We start from the raw sequence: 20,594 nt of genomic DNA, 5'->3' as shown, positions 1-20,594 counted from the left end.
CGGAAGTTGTCAACCATGAAGGAATGAGGGGAGCTGCCTCTATCCAGACAGGAGATTGGGTTATGGCTGTCCAATTTCAAGGTAGGGGAGTAAGAGGTAAGTAGTGGCTTTGGAGCTTCTTGAGGAGTGTGCCAGAAGGCAGGCGTCTGAGAAATGACTCCTCCAAGGCTGCAGAACAGATCTTGCTATCCCAATCAGAGGATCTCAGTGGCTCACTAGAAATTGGCATTTTAGATTCACACTTGCAGATGTGGCAGCTGAGAGCAGAGCCATCTCTCCTCTAGCTTGCTTTGTCCAATGTCCTTGTCTTCAAGGCAAGACGTCCACATACTCCTCATCAGTGTTCTCTGGGGAAAGCAAAGGACAGCCATGACATTTCAGACCACGAAGTCCCATCAGGAGCCCCACTGGAGGGAAAGAAGAACAGGCACAAAGCAGTGTCCATGCCACACCAGAGAGACATCTCCAAGGCTGCCGTGCCACTAGGAGCTTTCTTGGCGAAAGAGGGGTTCCGTGACAAGTGGGGCTCCCCTAATGCTTTTGTGTGTAAGTGTGTAGGCATGTGTGTGCAGGTGCATGTGCGCATGGGTGCCTGTGTGTGTGGAGGCCAGAGGTTAACCTCATTTGTCATTCCTCAGGTTTCACCTACCCTATTTTTTGAAATAGGGTCTTCCTCTTACCTAGAACTCACCAGGTTTCATGGTCAATGAACCCCCAACACCTACCTGTTGTTGCTTCTGCAACATTGAGATTATGACTATGTGCCAACATGTCGAGATTTTGAAAACCATCACTTCTAAGGATCAGATTCAGGTCCTCACACTTGCAAGACAAACACTATACAAACTGAGCTATTTCTTGAGCCCTTTTAATGTTTCCTAATTCTATAAATCTTGTTGGAAAAAGGCAGTGGGGCTATATCTGTGGCTGGGCCTACAGAAAATGATCAGATCGTCATGGCCACACAATCCCCTGAATGGTGGTGAATCAACAGAAGAGTAGGGGTCAGGCTTTATTTTCATCATTAAAATTCCACATTAAGCTTTTTATGGACATGAGACACTTACCCTGGAGGCCTAAAGAGTGACTTTGCTCAGACAGAAGACAGTGGACGTTGATGCTTCCAGGCTCCCTGAGAACTCAGGGCCCTCATCTTTCTCCCTGGTTAGCAGATCTACTGTCAGCACAGATGCTGCCCACAGGCAACTGTAATCCCTTTTATTTCTTTCATGAATATAGACCATCCCCCATAATTCTCAAGGGCTTCATTCTTTAGGGATATATATGAAATAATTTGTTCCTGATCATTTTAAAAATGTGTGCTTAGCAAAAATGGAGGGAAATGTAACAGGATAAGCCTTGGTAGGGGATTTGACATGATTTTCCCAATGAAAAACCTGTCCACATGTGAATTTTATTTCCAAATTTTAGTGGACTGCAAATGGTCACAGAATTAATTCAAAGATATTTTTTTCCAGGCCTTCCCCCTCTCCTTCCTGGATATCTTAGCACACACCTCATTGTCTTGCTCATGTTCAGTGCCTAGAAGATGCTGTTTCTTGACATAGTAGAAATTGTGCTTCTAGGATGAAGGTCTTTAGAATAATGGGATAGAATAAGTCATCAGTTTCCATTGACTCTGCAGAGTAGGCCGTGCATGGATCTGGGACTAAGGGTCCCGCTGACCCAGTGCTGGGGCTCTTACCGTAAACATTCGCCTCTAAGTTCAGTCTTCTCGCTCCTGGACAGAAGCCGCTTCTCATTATTGGGTTTGAAAGATGAACCACCATTCCTTGACCTGGCGTTTTAAATTTGGAGATTAATTCCTCTAGGTTTGGAAAGATTGTTTTTGGAGTACTGGGCTCAGTCTGCAAAGGTATAAGAAAGGTCACTCTTGTGAAACCATGGGTAAAATGTAACACTTCTTGCCACAGAGGGTTTCATGGCTGCTTCTAAGAGTTGACAAGCAGAAAGTAAGAGGCCAGTGGAACCCTTCCTCAAAAACAGAACAAAACAAAACAAAAGTATGATCTTCCCACTCCAAATTTCAGAAAAGAGGTCATGAGTTGAAAGAAACTAAATGGAAGCATATGGAAGTATCTGAAGGGAAGAAAGGGCAGAGGCAACACTGCAATCTATCATATTACATAGTTACATGATCTCAAAAATATCCAAAACCATTTGAGGAGTCAAGTTGAAGGTATGATATTTGTTTAATTCTATGTAGTTTAGTAGTCCAAAAGGCAAAGACATTGTACTACCATATTTTAGTGTTTCAAATGAGACAATGAAGTTTTGTGAAGTACTAATTCCTAATCTTATTTGAATTTCAAAATTAAGTTTTAGAAATTGGCTTAAGGGTGTGTTGTACAGCAAAAGAAACAGTAGATGATTAAGTATTTTAGGGATTGTTGGATGCCCTAATCTTTCTGATATTCACAGGGAACAAGAGCATATTGAAGATCATCTTCCCACTTGCCCTTTCTACTCTCATCCTAGGATATGGTTTAGTTTTCTAATTCAAAAACAGTGTTACATATTGTTAGGGTTTTGTTTTGTTTGTTTTGTTTTTGTTTTGTTTTGTTTTGTTTTTAAGACAGAGCTTTTCTGTGTAGCCCTGACTGTCCTGGAACTTACTTTGTAGACCAGGCTAACCTGGAACTCAGAGAACTACTTGCCTCTGCCTCCCCCACCCCCTCCCCGATTGATGGGATTAAATGCATATGCCACACCATGCTACGTCCTGCATGGTCATAGAAGGGACTATGTGACATTGTTCCCACCTGCAGAATGTGGGCCTCCATGATTGTTGGCAGAAGCTGTGTGACAGACCTGTTTGAGATATGTGTGTGTGTGTGTGTGTGTGTGTGTGTGTGTGTATGTGTGTGTATGTATATGTGTATATATGTATGTATACATATGCTTATTATAAAAATATTTATCTTACAGCTTGTCAGATACAAAGGCAGACAGATTACTGACTTCAAGGTCAGCTTGGGACAGAATGATTTTAAGTCCAGGCATAGTCTTAAGGGTAATCTCCGGACGGGATCCCATCCAGCTAAGTTTGTGCTTACAAAGAAAGGCAGACAGATCTCTGAATTAGTTTACAGTGTTTAAAAAGTGCTGTCTTCCTAAGAGTCAAGGAACTAAGGTCAGAAAATGCTGACTGGTGGGATAATCAAAGGGGAAATGGGATAGATGGTTGAATTGACATGTAAATAAAAGACTGGGCTTTGTTCATGGACTGTGGAGCAGTTTTATGATCTCCAGAGAAAGCTAGCTGTCTCAAGCAGAATGCAGGCTGTCAGCTTGTACCCACACTTTGACTTCAGGTTACTCATTTCTCTGCTCCTGAACACCCCTTCCTCAGAACCCCTGTCTGCAAGCTGAGGCTGGTCCTTAGCAACACCACATGGTTGTACAAAGTGTTTTAAATACAGTCCAGGTCCATTTCACCTGTACAGGAGTGGGCATGGCTGCCCCTGTGGTCTGGAGGAATAGCCAGGATTATTAAAACATGGAACATAAATCCAGAAATGGCCTGTTTCTCTCAGAGGAAAGCTCACTGTTTATCAACCTTGAGATAGCACTCCTGTTCTTGAAAGCCTCCATGTGGTCACATCAAGGGTTCAAGAGATCACCTCAGGTTTTCCCTAATTCCCACACTATTGCTATGGCGGTCCTTAGGTAGTCTTACCTCTATCCTGTAATATCCATTTTTCTCTCTGAAGATTCGGTAGTTGTAGACAAGCTTTTTAAACCTGTGGAAAAATGGCTCTGTGAATAATGTTCTTATCTACAAATCCTCAAGATGGCTGTCTTCATACTAGAGACACAATGTGTTTTTCAGTCTTAAATCCCAAGAAGAAACTGGACGTTCCTAGATCCTCTCATCTGTATTTGAAAGACAGAAGGGTTTGGTTTTGAAACACAGAACCTCTTAGAGATGATGGAGTGTGAACTCTAGCAAAGGAGAAGAGGGGAAAGAATTAAGATCCTTGTTATAACCTGACCTTTGTCAGGAAGTACAACCTCTAAGAGTCTTTTCCTCACCCACTTCTCAAGACAATCTCAAGTGTGGCTCAGGGATTTTTGTCCTGCTAGCAGTTTTATCAATTAGGTTAATTCCAATCTGGATTGAGTCTGTGGTCTTTCCCAGGTGTTTAAAACTCTATAATTCTCATTTCTCTGGCTTATGCTTATATATATTTTTTATTAGAATTCATCAAATTTCCAAGGGCATATTCTTTTATTACAACATAAATGATTTTGTCTCAATGCTTAAAATAACATTATAAAATAGCTTCTTTCAGTGTTTACCACTGTAGGAGAAAGTCATTTCACTGTGACTCCCTAGAGATAAAAGGTGGGCTATTTCAGAGTCATGCATGCATCATTACCAAGACAGTATGAAATACTCTGAATGGTGATAGTCGGAAGCAAAATTCTCCTAGTCACAAATGAACTATTCCTGCTCATTTCTAATAGTAACTGTTGTCTTTGATATCCCACATGAATTCATTGATTTACAAAGGAATAAATATACCAGATGTGATAGTTTAGAAAGTGGCAGTGCAGGGAAGGGTTGCTGATCAGAGCCTGAGGAGCAAGCCAGTAAACAGCGTTCCTCCATGGTTCCTGCCTCTGCTCCCTCTTAGCTTCCTTCCCTGACTTTGCTAAGTGGTAGACTGAGATCTGGATATGTAAACCAAAGAAACTATTTTCTCCTCAAGTTGCTTTTGGTCATTGTTATAAATCCGGCATTCTCCCATCATGCCTTCAGTGACTCAGCACCAGCAGCTTACAGTATCACTCTCCTCTACCCCTCTGCCAGCTTCAGTGCCTTTCCACTGTAGCTGTATGTGTTTTTGTATATTATGTGTGCCCACTCTTTGAAAGGTCGCTACATAATGGCCCTCTCTTTATCTTCCTGTCTCTTGGCCGACTCACCTCCCCACTTCCCCTCCCTCTGTGTGGCCTGTGTCCACTTGAGAATGCCTTTTGCCTTCTGCCTCCCAATAAACCTCTTGCATTAGACCTATGGCATGGTATGATCTCGTACTGGCACACCTTGGCCCAGACCCACCAAGCTACCTCTACCACTCAATCATGGTATTTAAGTCATGGTGTTTATCAAAGCAGCGAAAACAAGCCAATATATTCATCTTGCTTAGGTTACTTACCTATCATCACATTATCATTACTTCACTTCCCTTAATACTCAGGTGGGACATGTGTGTGTGTGTGTGTGTGTGTGTGAATGGTTTATATAAATGTATAAGGAACTATAGACTAATATAATGGATTGACTTACAAGCTTCAGTTTTATGATTTCTTTATATTTATGAAAATAAAATCTGTTCAGTAAAAATTATACTTCAGATCTCGAGATTTTAATCAGTATGCTATATCCATCTTTCATGAAACTGAGTTACAGAGACCCATAAGACATGCAACTGCGAAGGGAAATTACCAATTTTCTATGTTGTGAAGATATGTTGTTTGGTATGTATGGCATAGTGTGTGTGGTTTGAATAGTATACTCAACTTACATGGGGTTATTGAGACATACTTTTATTGTAAATCAAGGATCATCCACACTTGGATTTTTTTTTATTTGCCATCTTCTACTTTATTTAATCACATTAGTAAATCAGAATCTTGGTTAAACTCAACTCCCCTTGTCTGTACAGCTAAACGAAAAGCACAGTCCTGTGGATTAGCTTTAAGTTAAGACTGTCCTTCTCCACTCTCACTCTCCCCTTACTCTCCCCCACCTCTCTAAGACAAGGTCTCTCAACATGTGACCCTATTAAACTGGAACTCACTGGATAGACCAGCCTGGCCTATAACACACAGATTCACTTGGGTCTGCTTCTGAAATTCTGAGCCACCATGTCCAACTCCACCTGCTCTTTTTTACTTTTGTTTTTGTTTTTGTTGTTGTTGTTGTTGTTGTTATTGCTGCTGCTGTTTCTGTTTCTGTTTTTCCAAACAGGGTTTCTCTGTGCTGCCCTGGCTGTCCTAGAACTACCTCTGTAGACCAGGCTGGTCTGGAACTCATGATCTGCCTACTTACTCATCCCAAACGCTGGGATTCCAGGTGTGCTCCACCACCTGGTATCACTCAAACTCTTAGTGGTTCCAGGGAAATAGTTATTCCTGTGCTCCTTAGAAACAATTTTCTACTTTAATTTTTCTCCTGAAATCCATCATCTGCTTTTAAAAAATGTATATGGGTATTTGCATGTATGCTTGGCTTGTCTGGTGCCAGTGTTGGCCGGTGTTCTTAGTTGTAGAGTAGAGGGAGAGAGATAGAGGGTCTTAATCTCCTCTGATGGCCTTCATCTCAGTGAAGTCATCAGGGAGAAACAGGAACTGAGGAGATGAAACCAATCAAGAGAGAATCTCAGCTTTCTACTACCCAGCTGCCACTGGGATCTCAGATCACTGCCACACCTGTCATACCTGTCACTGCCATGCTTACACTCATCAAAGCCAGCACTCAAATTCTGCCATTGTCACTGTAGACAAAATGAATGTGGCTCTTCAAAGCAGGGTCCTCTCATGTCCGTCCCCCTTTCAGATGAAAAGGACACATCTCAAGCCATTCCTTGCATGCTTTCTCTGGTTTCACCAGTCCCTACTCAACAGCTTGCACAGTCCTGCCATAAACTGTGAGTCAGAACACATCACTCCTCCACACATACAGAATCCAGGCTTGGAATTGTTAGGCCAATTTTAGAGAAGCAAAATATTGGAGAACTGGAAAGAGAGAGAGAGAGAAAGAGAGAGAGAGAGAGAGAGAGAGAGAGAGAGAGAGAGAGAGAGAGAGAGCACGCGTGCATGCTCTCCAGGGGATGGTCCCCTCTCAACAGATCATAAAGCTTCTTACATAGCTGGTGAGGACCTCGTTCCGAGGAGAAAGGTATTAGCAGCGCAGACCAGCTCAGGTATGTGCCTGTGTGTGTGGTGGTTTGATAGGTGACAGCTCTGCCAACACAGATGGTGGAGGGAAGAGCCCACAGTGGCATGATTTTCATGTGGAAACACATAAGCTTGGATCTCTGCTCCATACTCTAAAGATACAGTGATGGGGGAAAACCACATTAAACTTTGGAGAGTTAACTATACGTGAACAGCTTAACTACCTTGAGGTAAGGAAGAATTGGATTTTCGATTGTAAAAAGTGGAAGCTATATAGCAATGTAATGTGCTTGTTTGTTTAATTAATTAAAGCTTCAATTTATCAAAATATGCTATTGAGGAAGTAAAACTGTCCAGAGATTGGAAGAAGTCAATTATAGCCCTAACATGTAGGAAAATACTAAGACAAAGTAAATGTCAGTAAACACAGGAAAGATGTTTCATTTTGCTACCGTCTAGAGAAATGCATATTAAACAACACTGAGGTCCCATACCAGGCTGGCAGAGCCGAAAGAATTTATTAATGCAAAATATTAACTGTGATGAAGCCTTAGAAAAACTTTAATATACTATACAGTGTGTTGTGCGTGAGAACAGTTTGATAAAATTTAGTAAAATTAGAAAGTATATCTTATGATATACCGATATTGAAACAAAACAGATAATGCCAACATTTGATCGTTTATTAAAAAGATTGGGGCCCAGCAGTGGTGGCACACACCTTTAATCCCAGCACTTGGGAGGCAGAGGCAGGCGGATTTCTGAGTTCAAAGCCAGCCTGGTCTACAGAGTGAGTTCCAGGACAGCCAGGGCTATACAGAGAAATGCTGTCTCAAAAATAAATAAATAAATAAATAAATAAATAAATAAATAAAGTAAAGATTGGTGAACCTAAATATTTAATTCATTTAAAATATTTCAAAGGGGGCTGGAGAGATGGCTCAACACTTAAGAGCAGTTGTTTTTCTTGCGGAGGGCCCAGGTTCAGTTCCCAGCACCGGCAAGCCAGCTTATAACCATCTCTACTTCAGTTCCAGGCATTTAACTCTTCTGTCCTCGGTTGGCACCAGGCACACATATATTCATGCAGGTAAAATCTCAAGCACTGAATAGTTTATCTTTAAGATAAACTATTAACAATCCATGAATATATAAACCAAGTAAATGCATAAAGTAATAACATACCTAATTATTTCTAATGTGATAAATAAAATTATTACAATTAACTACAAACTGGGGTCTAGGAAGACGGGTCACTGTTTAAATGTGTAATGCCACGTGTGAAGACTGGAGTTTGGATTCCCCAGGAATCCAGACTTTCAGGTGGGTGTGGCTGACATCCTGTAACTCCAGCCTCAGAAGGAATAGGTAGAGACAGGGCATCCCCAGGGCACTGTTTCTGGTAAGTGAAGGGCTATAACAAGACTAGACGAGGTACTGGCAAGATGACCTTTCTCACTTTTCTGTACTAAGCCACTAGGCTCCCACATGTGGACACTTCCTCATTCCTCAAGCTGATTACCAAGGTCTAGCTATCAACATTCCTCATTTGACTACACTGACCAACATATCTAAGCAGGGCTTACCAGTTTACTGTAGCACAGGCTTCCCCATTTTCTCCTTAGACACCACTGCAGAGACTCTTGTTGCTGTTTCTGCCCCATTCAGATTAAGCCACCCTGTCTCTCTTCTCTCTTGCCTAATAAAGAATCTCTTTGTGTTGGAAATTGGTGTCTGCCTTCGATGTGTGCTTAATCCTTTGTCCCATGGTGTCTCTTTAGTAAGACTAGTTTCATCTGTCAGCTCTAGGTTTGACTGAGAGGGTCTGCCTCAATGAGTATGGTGAAAGCCATTCCAGAGGATTCTCAGCCTCAACCTCAGGCCTCCATGTGCATGTGACACCTCACACACGCGCACACACAAACCAAATAGAAAAATATCATCTAAAAATGATTTAAAATTTCATAAACCTAATATGCTCCTATCAGTAATAAAAAGAAAATGGCTTTATTCAAATACAAATTTTAAGATACACACTAAGGAAGGACAGAAGAAGAGATGAAGGGAGGGAAAGTCAAGGAGGGAAGGAGTGTTGGAGGAAGAGGGAGGCAGGGGAGGTTCATCAGTGCATAGAGGAATTGCCTTTGTGTAGATTTTCAGCTATTGAGTAGAGGATTGTCAGGTATTGGAAAGCTTAGCCTTTTCTGTGGGACAGTAATGCAAGAGCCCCACCCCTCCAAACACATTTCTGGTCACATTTATGCAACTTTAAGAAGACCAGGAACATTTTGAATTTTAAAAGAATATATATATATATATATATATATATATATATATATATTATCAAAAACAAATTACAGAAGCCAGTACTTGCCTTTAATCGCAGCACTCAGAAGGCAGAGGCAGGCAAATCTCTCTTGAGTTTGTGGCTTACCTGGTTTACATAGTGAATTTCAACACAACCAGGATTATGTAGAAAAATCCTGTAGGAGAAGGAGAAAGAGAACAGCAGAAAGAGGGGGAGGAAAGGAAGAAAAGAAAGAACAAATGAACTAGTTACAAGTTTTGTTACATAAGCCTGTAGTGAGCTTGATAGGAACCTTCTAGATTCCAAGTGTTTACTGGCTTCTAATCCTTACAGAAACTCAAAAACAAGACAAATAAACATGAAAAAAAGGTACACTCTAATTACTTACTATTATTTTTTTCATCAGCCTCTTGATATTTAATAATTGGACAGTGAGGGTTTACCTTATTAATTCTTTCAAGGGTAGAGAGGTTATTATTCAACATTAAAAACAAAACAAAACAAAACTTTATACCCTTTAAAAAACTAGCCTCAAATGCCAATCTAAGAGATTTTGTTTTCTGACTTCCCCTGTGTGTTTGAAAGGAAGAAACAGCAAAGTTACTGTCAGTGGTAGTTTCTTGTGGGGAAAAGTGCTAATGAGTGCTTAGTGCTTTACTGTCTTAACAGTCCTGGGTCTTATAAAGCTAGGTGATTTCCCTTCATTTCTATTGCTTGGATAAAGTATTACAAAAGCAACTGAGGGAGAAAGGGTTCATTATATATAGCACATGGTTCCAGTTTATAGTCCATCATTGTAGGAAAGTCACATAGACAGGAGCATGAGACATTTGGTACTGCTTCCATAGTCAAGAAGGAAAGAGTTAAAAATTATGCATGCATGTAGTACTTAGTTTAGTTTCTCCACTCTTACATAATTCAAGACTCTGTCTAGGGAATTGGAGTGGGTGAGCCTTCCTGCTCCAAGTAACATAATCAAGATAACTGCTGCAAATCAACCTAATCTAGATAAATCTTAAGACTCTTCCAAAGTGATTCCAGATTGTGTCATATTGACAATTAAAACCAACCACCACAATATGATAGTAATTAAGACAGCAATGAAGTCACAGCATGGAAACAATCAACATGCCAAAATAACTGGTCTACATTGCCATCTTTGTCTCCCAGGACTCAGCACAAACAGCTGTCGATACCAAGTAGGTGAGTTGGTAATTCTTGGATCTGGGATAGAGCAAAGGAGACAGACTTTTTGGAAAAATATCACCTACAGCTACTATTCAAATCCAGCACTTAACGTATTGAACTTCAATTATCCACTTTTCCATTTGTAGTTTACACTAGAGTATAAGTTCCTCAGGGCCAGAATCACAGTCTGATTTATCCATCTAACACAATGTCTGACTTTTAATGCAGACCCAGTATACAGTTCTTGACGTACATAGAATGTGCTGAGCCTATATGAAGAAATCATACCAGGAGACTTTGAAAGAACAATTCATCAAATAAAGAAAGCTGCAATAGTTTTGAACAGAAAGAGTACTGGTAAAATATTTTTATTGAGTTAGATTTTAATTGTGTTCTTAGCTCCAACTTGCCCCTGAAACCCAGATTTGTTTATCCACTTGTCTATTTCACATCTCCTTTTGTATACCTGTGAGTTATCTTTGAATTGGTGTGATAAATACGCCATCATCGCCCCTGTGTTGGATGCTCTGTGTCCCACATCCTCTTTCAAACCTTCTCCAGGCTGTACTTTGTTCTGATGTCTAGGAACTCCAGCTCTTCATTTGCTTCATCCTTCTTCATTCAACACCCTTCCTTATCCTATTTCTGTACATGCTGCTTGTATGCATGTCTCCCTTGAGCTGAGCTCGATTCCATCAGAAGCACCAATTCTATCTTCCAAGACCATAACTCAAACCCAATATTCCATCTCTGGAAGAAATGCCTGTCTGTACTAAACCCCAGAAAGAAATGTTCTATGTGTAGTGTTAATTCCCACATCCTCATTTCACTTGGGTATTTGACCAGCACAAATATATCTTGGAGTGTGGTTGAATTATTGCTTCTTATTTTAAAAAAATATGGTGTTTATGCAGTTTTATACCTGCATGTTCCTTTTTTAGACTAGATAATCATAGATGACCAAGCAAAAATTTTTCCTTAAATATATAGGTATGCACACATATATCCTTTTGATTCTTTACACTAGCGTAATCAAAACCAGTTTGCTTTTATCTGATATAAATATCTGGAAATAGCCATGATTTTGCCTCAAGTATTATGCCAGTTTTCTTGCTTATAATAAAGTGATGAACTATAGTCATCTCCATGTGCAATAGTATATGATGTTAGCTGAGTACCATAATGGCATCTGTTGATTGAACTACATCACTTCTATTATCGTTTCCTTAACTTCTCATGTCTTAGACCCTTTCAGTGGTCTCTGCTCCTTTGCTATGTTAATACATAGCTCTTTTCAGACTATTCCACACAGAACATCCTGAATAATATTTTAAACATATAAATCAGATATAGACATGAAAACTCAGATCTGGGAGAAGGAATAAGGTCAAAGAAGAGGAGAGACAGGAAGGGCCAGAATGAGTATGGTTGACAAACTCCAAGCAAGGAGAGGTAAAAGTCAGGGCAAGAGAGTGAAAGTCTTAGTAAGAATGACAGAAGAAACCCAGCTCAGTGGGTAGAGTGCTTTTGTGAGGCCCTGTATTCTGTCTACAATACAACATAAACCTGGTGTGATAGTATACCTATATATAATCCTGGTTCTTGGAAGGTCAAGGGAGGATAATTACTGTGAATTTGAGGTTAACCTGAGCTAGAGTGTGAGACTCTCTGAATAAATATCAAACAAAATAAGAAAATAAATAAAACATAGACACATGAACATACTCATATGCACATGTACATACACACACACACACACACACACACACACACACACACACATATCTGATATTCTGAGGCATAGTGAGCATATACCCATAGTGTAGGTATGTAACTAGGTATATAGGTAGGCATAGAGAATTGGATACATGGCAGATAGGTGGGTAGATAGATAGATAGATAGATATCAAACCATCATAGTGAACAAAGGTAATAACCATGATGTGTTGAGGAGTCATATGAACCAGGCAGCAGATTCATCACTTTGTACTACTATTTTAATAACAAGCTTAATAATATGATTTAGCAGACAAAATGGAGAATTAGAGGCAGGGAGTATACTTTGATTTTTTTAATGATCATTCATATATATATATACACACACATATATATATATACATGCCACGCACTTCAGTCGAGTCAGCTTGACAGGCCGAGAGGCCTGGAAGCCACTCACGAGGCAGAGAGTTTCACGGAAACTCACCTCCTGGAGTCTGGCGTTCTCTTTAACCCATATACTAATACCCTATTCCCACGTTAGTCTGGTGTATGGATCCACGTTCTCTCTTTTAGTATTATCTTATTACAAGTGCCTTTTAAGATTGAATTCTGACATAGCTAAGCCTTCGCCAGTGTTCCATTGTCCTAGAAAGTCCTTGAGCAGACCATGGACTTGGAATTCAGTAAGAATGTTGCCTATTCAGTGACATTCAGAATTGCCTCTGGTATTACACTATCACTTTGAATAAAAGCTAAGTCACTGCCCTACACAGGAATTCACCATCATCTAGGAAGAAGGAAGTTTGAGACCTAAGGAGGAACCAGAATAGATACTTAGAACTATAGATAGCTGAGTTATACCCATACACACGTATTTACAATGGCCTAGGGGGAAGGTGGACTATACAATAGACTAAAATAGGAACTATGGCAAGGGCACGAAGCCCTTGACCCTGGCTTCTAAGATTGAGTGGACCTTAGGTGGATCTCTTTTTGATCCCAGTTGTTAACAATGAATTCTATCCCAGGTGGTTCCTGTCAGACCTTCTGTGTTTGTATTCCTCTGTTTTGTGTAAGAATCCAGTAACCTCTTTGTACCTTGCTGGTGTGTCACACAACTTCCCTAATTTCTTCTGTATAAAAAGTTTGATGCTTGATTTGACAAATTACATTCAGATTCTACACAACCTCTGTGTGCATCTGTCTGTCATTTCATCCGATGCTTTGCCCACCTGCCCCAGAGACCCGTTCCACGCAGACAAAGGGGCCCAGAAGGTCTGCGGCATATACATACACACACACACACACACACACACACACACACACACACACACACACACACACACACACACACACATATATATATATATATATATATATATATATATATGAAAATGAATACATATATATGTATATACATATGCATGTATGGGTCTCTGAGGTAATGAGTAACTTTTATATATTAACAAAATGACTCCTAGATAGCATCAGAATGAAGACTGCTTGCCAAAAGGATCTTATCCCAACTTCCTAGGACAGGAGTGGAGAGAGAAATAAAAGTTGAAGTTTCTGGGTGTGGTGATGCACACCTTTAATCCCAGAATGTGGGAGGCAGAGGCAGATGGATCTTTTGAGTTTGAAGCCAGCCTAGTCTATTTAGGAAGTTACAGGTCATCCAGAGTCACTTAATAAGATACTGTATCAAAGAGAGAGAGAGAGAAAGAAAGAAAGAAAGAGAGAGAGAGAGAGAGAGAGAGAGAGAGAGGGAGGGAGGGAGGGAGGGAGGGAGGGAGGGAGGGAGGGAGGGAGGGAGGAAGGAAGGAAGGAAGGAAGGAAGGAAGGAAGGAAATAAGGAAAGAAAGAAGGAAAGAAGGAAAGAAGGAAGGAAGAAGGTTGTTAAAAGTATATATGAAATAAAAAAAGGAAGAGAATATAGAGAACTGAGAGCTGCTGGTAGTTGGGAGGGCATCTCTGGGCAGCTGGAATCTGACATTCAGCTGGATTGGAGAGCAAATCAGCCCAATGTTTGATACAGGTATTTATGATAAGTAATAAATGTGCACCAATTACAACTTCTGCTTCCAGCCAAGATGGAATAATAGGACCACATTTATTATCCCTTCTTCCCCAAAAGCCCTGAGAAACTCCAAAAGATGAATGAAGTTGCAGCCTTTGAACATCAGATATTTCAGGTGAGATTGGGGAAGAGGGGAAGAAATTAAAAGAATCTTACTACATTGGTTTCTTCTGGCAGAAATTTTTCTTTGAATGTTGGGATAACCCACATATATTCTATCAACTGGCTATGAAAATATATATCCCTGGGTTCTCAATTATTATTGCTGTGCCTGAGGTACTAAGCTAGCAAGGTATATAAATGTTTCTCACTTCCTCACCTGGCCACAAAAAAAGGGCAAGCGGCCTTGGGTGAGGTCACGTAGCAAGGAAGAAAGGAGAGGTAACACAGAAAGTTTGGCCAGCGGTTTTCCTGCTGCTGGTTGGTTCAGACTGGATGAGTAAGGAGTATGGCTTTTTGCATAGTGAACAGCTGATTCTTGGACGTGGGGCAGAACAACCAGGCAGGCAAAAAACAACTGGACAGAAGCCGAGAGGAAGCAGGGCAGGGAGGTAGAGCAGAGTAAGTCATGGGCTAGCTGAGAGATGCCTCAGTAAACAGGCCAACAGCCTTATACTATACAATTGTCTCCATGTCATTATTAAACTACAAGCGGGACCCCTGAAAACTTGAAATATTTGAGTCTGTTGACGTCCGTCTTTTTCCTGCCCTTGCTTAGAACGTATGTCCATGAAGGCTGGTGTTGTATTTGTCAATGTGCCTGACAAAATTCAAATGTCTAGATTTTTAAAGAGGCGAAATTTAAAAGATGTAAGTACAAAAGGTTAATCGTTCCAACTTATATTTAACCCATCACATAAAATGCAAAATAGAAATTGGAAATAACTATATACAAATGATAAGAATTACTATCTGCTACTCAGTTACGAAGAGATAATAGTGGCAGCTTTGTTGGGCTGGAGCGATGGATGGGTTCAGTCAGTGAAGTGCTTCTGTGCAAGCATGAGGAACTGTGTTCAGATTCCCAGCATCTATATGAATGTTGAGTCTGGCATTGGGTGTATTCCTATAATCCTAGCATGAGGAAGAGGGAAGGGGAGGATCCCGGAGGATGGCTGGCAAGTTGGTCTGGCCAAATCAGTAAGCGCCAGGATCAAGGAGCTCCCCTGTCTCCAAAAATAAGGTGGAGAGCAATTGAGGAAGATGCTTGACATTGCCTTCTGGCCTCTATGCACACATATGCATGTGTGTGTGTATACTGCCCCCATCTTAACATGTATACACAGACCACACACACAGACACAGACACACACACACACTACAGAGAAAATCAGGTTAAAAACTATCATGTGCAGAGAGCCATTTGATATATATGCAACTACAATTTGTGCATGATGAAGTTTGCCGATGTTAAATATAAGTAACTACTAAAGATAGAGGGAAATGAGTTCTGCTTTTGTTTTTTATGTGTCTTTGATCATTTTTTTTTCTTTTTTTCCCCTCCTCCCTCAATTCCACCCTCCTTATCATCCTTTTTTCCCCCTCTTTGGTCTTTCTTTTTTTTTTTCTTGCCATTATGACAGGATCTCACACCATATGTCAGGCTGATCTGAAACTCACTGTGTAATCCATGCTGGCCTCAAGTTCATGACCATCCTCCTATCCAAGCCTCGTACATGCTGAGAACACAGGCAAGAATCACCATGGCCAACTTTAAACTTTATTTTGGAATTATGTCAGCAGGAGTAGTTGAACTTTGGTGCTGTGGTTGACCTCAGAGCCTTGTACACGATAGACGCGTTCTTAACCACTGAACTACACTCAACCCTATGTTTTTTCTAAAAGGAGTCTGCACAGGTCCTAATTAATATGGATTGTTCGGGTTACTGTTTTTCCTTTCTGAACTCTTTGCCACTCCTTCTCAGAATTTGGGAGCTGCAAATGAGTCTCTGGTGACAGAAAGGCATTGCCTCAATTCCTCCCATTGCATACGGTACCTACAGCCTCTCAGTGGCTACAGAAAGTCTAGCCTTCTCTTGATGGACTCTTCCCAGGGATGGAGCCTTTTTACCTGCTAACATCTATCCTGTCTGGACTCTCTAGGTTGCAAAGGCAGACCCAGTTTCAATTTCCTCATTTTCAGAAAGTCACACATTACACACACACTTCACACATTGAGGTTTTCTAGCTCAGATGCCCTTTCCTGCTCGTGGTCGCTCTCGCTTCAAGCTGCAAGGTAGACATTCTCTGAAGCTTCCCTCCCTTTTCATTGGTTCCTTATCCTGTTCTCATATTCCTTCCTTCCTTCCTTCCTTCCTTCCTTCCTTCCTTCCTTCCTTCCTTCCTTCCTTCCTTCCTTCCTTCCCTTTTGGAATTTTGAGACAGAACCTTACTCTATAGCCTAGGTTAGCAACCCAAACTGTGAGGTTTACAAACATGAACCACCACTCCTGACTTCTCTCATTTATCTCTAAAGTCTTATTCTTTATTCATTGCCTCTGGGACAGCTCAGAAATCCAAATACTGCAGCAAAGAAAGGGCTTGTCTCTGCCAAGGAGGATGGCAGGATTCTGGATATGAGGGAAAAGTCACGGCTCAGGTTCCTCCCTTGGGCACTGTATAACATATTTCTGAGGTGACTACCCAGAACATATTTCAGTAGCCCTGGGGTGATAAAGTCAAAGCATATGATAATATATGAAGAGTTTGGTCCTGTGAAAGTGCTCAACAAATACTTAGACCTTTCTCATTTGACTTGGTTTTATCTTTGTTTTTTTAAAAACAATCCAAGTGATGGTTGCTTTACATGAATATACGTGCTGGGCTGACACAACTCAATTAAGGTAAAAATAAATATCAAGATTAAAGAGCCGGGCGTGGTGGCGCATGCCTTTAATCCCAGCACTCGGGAGGCAGAGGCAGGCAGATTTCTGAGTTCGAGGCCAGCCTGGTCTACAGAGTGAGTTCCAGGACAGCCAGGGCTATACAGAGAAACCCTGTCTCAAAAAAAAAAAAAAAAAAAAGATTAAAGAGCACCTCAAAGTAGACCTTGTATCTGGGATGCTGGCCAAGATGTGTGCTGTCTCTGGGATCGCCCTTGCACTTTTTATATTGCCCTGCACTCCACCATAAGTAGTTCCTCCCCATCTCCCACCCAGAGCTGAAATGGTTTAGCACTCTAACTTCCCAGCTTTGGGACTTACTCCTCATCAGCTTTAAGTTCTGAATCCCAGCACTTGTCACTCATCTGCCCAGTATGGCCCCGGGTGAGGTGAGGCTCCACTTGGCTGTATCTTATGGTGGCAGCTGTCATAATGTAGAGAGGGGAAGGCCACATGGAGAAATAGTAGGGCCATTCTAATTCCTTTGATAATGACACTCTTAGAAAGAACAAAGTAAGTGTCCCCTAAGATCCTTCCAAGGGTAATAGTTCCAGTGACCTATGGTCTCCACTTAGGCTCCATCTCTTGAAGACCCTACCACCTCTTAACATCACTACATGGAGACCATGACTGTGGCACATACTACCAATGGATACACACCAAAAACACAAACAAAAAATAAACAATCACCTGAATATCACTTGCAGATTGAAAGCTAAGATACACATAATGTTGTCTCTCTCGAGGGAGTTTCTTTGGCCACACGTAAGGAAACAAAGATCCCTCACTATATCACAACTAGTAGTGACAACCACTTTTGCCTTCTGACCTTTCTCCAGAATCTAAGAGCACTCTACTCCAGTAACACTGATTCTTTGTTCACCTGGACTTCAGTCAAGCTCCCAAACCTCCTAGGCCTGCCTGTACACTTCTTTATAAAATTCAGCTTTCTCGAAGCTCCAAAGCTTTGTATCTTGTCAGCTTCTTCATCTGCCCCCAGATGAAATCTGATCGAAATGGCCTTTCCTCAGCTAGAATCCCAGGGTCATTTTAGCTGTACTTTCCCTTGTCTTAAAGTTTCCCCTTAGTTCTTTTCCATGTACAGACCCCCATCCTTCTCCTTGCCATTAATTTATACTTATTCATATTGTATTCAGAGTTAAAGCCAATCTTTCCCCCTCCCCCACCAAAGTCACCATTGCATCAATCTCTACACCTGTCAAGAGGACCCTGAATAAAGTCTTCCTCAGTTTCTATAACAGGCATGATAAAGGATTCAGTGTTGCTCTATTTCTTCATCTATAAAATGACAATGGATCCTGCTTGTCTCACGAGAGCACAAAAAGGATAAAAAGAAATGAGGAAATGCAGTTTGGTAAAGCCCTTTACCAACCTGAAAGCATATGAAATCTTAGCATTTTAAATACTGCAAGTGAATGCAGCCAACCAACCTTTCATGCAATAGTAAAGCCCCCCCCTCGGCCCCCGCCCCCGGCCTTCTCCACATCACATAAAGAGGCATGCAGAGAAGATGCTGCTCTGTCCGTTCTTTCTCCCCATCACCTTCTCTCCTTCCTTCCTTGTCTACCCTCTTCTGTTGTCTCAGACTCTGCTCATGTGGCATGCACAACTGAGAGAGGAAGGCCAGCAGAAGAGCTGGGCAGGGATATCCTTCTGTCCTCTCCTGGCAGTGCCTGGCCCATTACTATTCCAAAGTAGAATGAGATACAATTCCCTGAGCATATGGCTGCCATCAGGGTTCAACTGCATGAAGATGAGGATACTCACGAGACACAGAGGCACAGGGCTCCTGGCACAGACTCGCTGTCTCTTATCAGAAAGTTGCCATCCACACCTCCCTTGAGGAGCAGGGCTTCACACTCTCGCTTGGTCAGGCAGCCATGGTAGTAAGGCAGATCCATGGAGGGTTGTTATGTTTAAACCGCCCTGTCACCCTGAGATCAGTCCCAGGCCAAGGAGGCGCTGTGATGAGGGAAGTGAAGAGGAGTGGAAGGTCTGTTCCTCCACTGTGGTCTAAACAAATGAGGCTGCTCTGTGGGGTCAGTGAGCTTTACACGACTCAGGAAATGAGAAGGGAGGGAGATGGAGTGACCATGACACTTCAGCCTAGAGGTAGGTGGTTCGAATATGATTCACACAAGTGAGCGAGTATACCTTCTACCTGAGTCAGTGCTGTTTGTGGCTGTAGCAGCAGCACTAAAGTCAAGCTTCCTAGGGCCAGGTTACAGCATATCTCGTACAGATTTTCACCCCTTCTGGCTACTAGTGTGCTTCCTAGGGGCCATACCACTAACCCTGCTGCACTAGGTATCCATTTCTGCTTGGGCTTTTTCTGATCGTGCTCTGCATTAATGGCCATCTATTCAAAAGTAAGCTTCCCTAATGAAGGTTGAGAAATGCCCTGCTCTGTGGATACAATAGTAATAAGTTCTTAGGTTTAATACCATGTTCATTTAACAAAGTAATAGTCCTATGTCCTTCCCTAAGTACAAGAACCTCTCTAGCCATGGGTTCTTAGCCCCAATAGCACTATCAAGAATGAATCTCTGTTTTGGGAGCATCCATCATAGAAGACTACTTGGATATGGTTTTAAACTGATAGAAAGTCTTTATTAGGCTCTCTCTCCTTTGCCTGCTTCCCGTGTGAGACTGAGCAACTGCTAGATCCTTGGACTTCCATTCTACAGCTGCTACTGACCATTGTTGGGAGTTGGACTGCAGGCTTGACTGGAAGCCCATCACAGCAGAAGAGAACAAAGCACTTTAACCTTTAAAGACACAGAATTCTACCGGTAACCGGTAACAAACCTCAGAACCACAGTTAATTAGCACAGACAGACCTGACAAGATTTATCATTTGTACTGATCGGTGCGACTCCCCAATTATACCGTTTAATTTTAATTACTTTACTTTTTAAAAATGTTTAATAAGAGCATCAACTTTTAAGTTACTTACATTAAATGTCTTTAAATTATTCTTAACTGAGCACTGTTTTGGCCAAACTTTTTAATTGCTCACCTTCCTTGCTGACTTGAAGCTTGCAGTCCCAGTTCCTGCCCAATGGTTTCTTTTACTCAGTGGACCATTAGTAAAATGCGTGGGAAAAGTTGGACTGAGATTGGGCAGAGAGGGAGCACCCTGCAGGATGTCATGCTCAGGAGACTCAGAGGGAGCACCCTCAAGGACCTCGTGCTCAGGAGACTCAGAGGGAGCACCCTCCAGGACCTCGTGCTCAGGATACTAAGAGGGAGCACCCTCCAGGACCTCGTGGTCAGGAGACTCAAAGGGAGCACCCTTCAGGACCTCGTGCTCAGGATACTAAGAGGGAGCACCCTCCAGGACCTCGTGCTCAAGAGACTCAGAGGGAGCACCCTCCAGGGCCTCGTGCTCAGGACACTAAGAGGGAGCACCCTCCAGGACCTCGTGATCAGGAGACTCAGAGGGAGCACCTTCCAGGACCTCATAATC

At 41.7% G+C, this 20,594-nt stretch overlaps 1 protein-coding gene across 1 annotated transcript; it reads right to left on the bottom strand.

Moving 5' to 3' along the window:
* Positions 1–309: 309 nt before the first annotated feature.
* On the bottom strand, positions 310–19,026 carry Sh2d1b2 (SH2 domain containing 1B2). Its single transcript, NM_001033499.1, has 4 exons — positions 18,893–19,026; positions 3,701–3,764; positions 1,706–1,868; positions 310–347 (listed from the first exon to the last, which is right to left on the bottom strand). The coding sequence occupies exons 1-4, from the start codon at positions 19,024–19,026 to the stop codon at positions 310–312; spliced, it is 399 nt and encodes a 132-aa protein (NP_001028671.1).
* Between the last annotated feature and the right edge of the window lie 1,568 nt (positions 19,027–20,594).

The sequence above is a fragment of the Mus musculus genome, chromosome 1 (assembly GCF_000001635.26).
Source record: "Mus musculus strain C57BL/6J chromosome 1, GRCm38.p6 C57BL/6J".
NCBI lineage: Eukaryota > Metazoa > Chordata > Mammalia > Rodentia > Muridae > Mus > Mus musculus.
This window is presented reverse-complemented; position numbering and strand designations above follow the sequence as displayed.

Coding starts and splice junctions, on each gene's coding strand:
- Sh2d1b2 (NM_001033499.1), bottom strand. CDS start 19,026: ATGGATCTGCCTTACTACCATGGCTGCCTGACCAAGCGAGAGTGTGAA. Junction 3,765..18,892: donor GCCCTGTGCCTCTGTGTCTC/GTGAGTATCCTC, acceptor ATTTTTCCACAG/GTTTAAAAAGCTTGTCTACA. Junction 348..1,705: donor CTTAGAGGCGAATGTTTACG/GTAAGAGCCCCA, acceptor TGCTTTCCCCAG/AGAACACTGATGAGGAGTAT.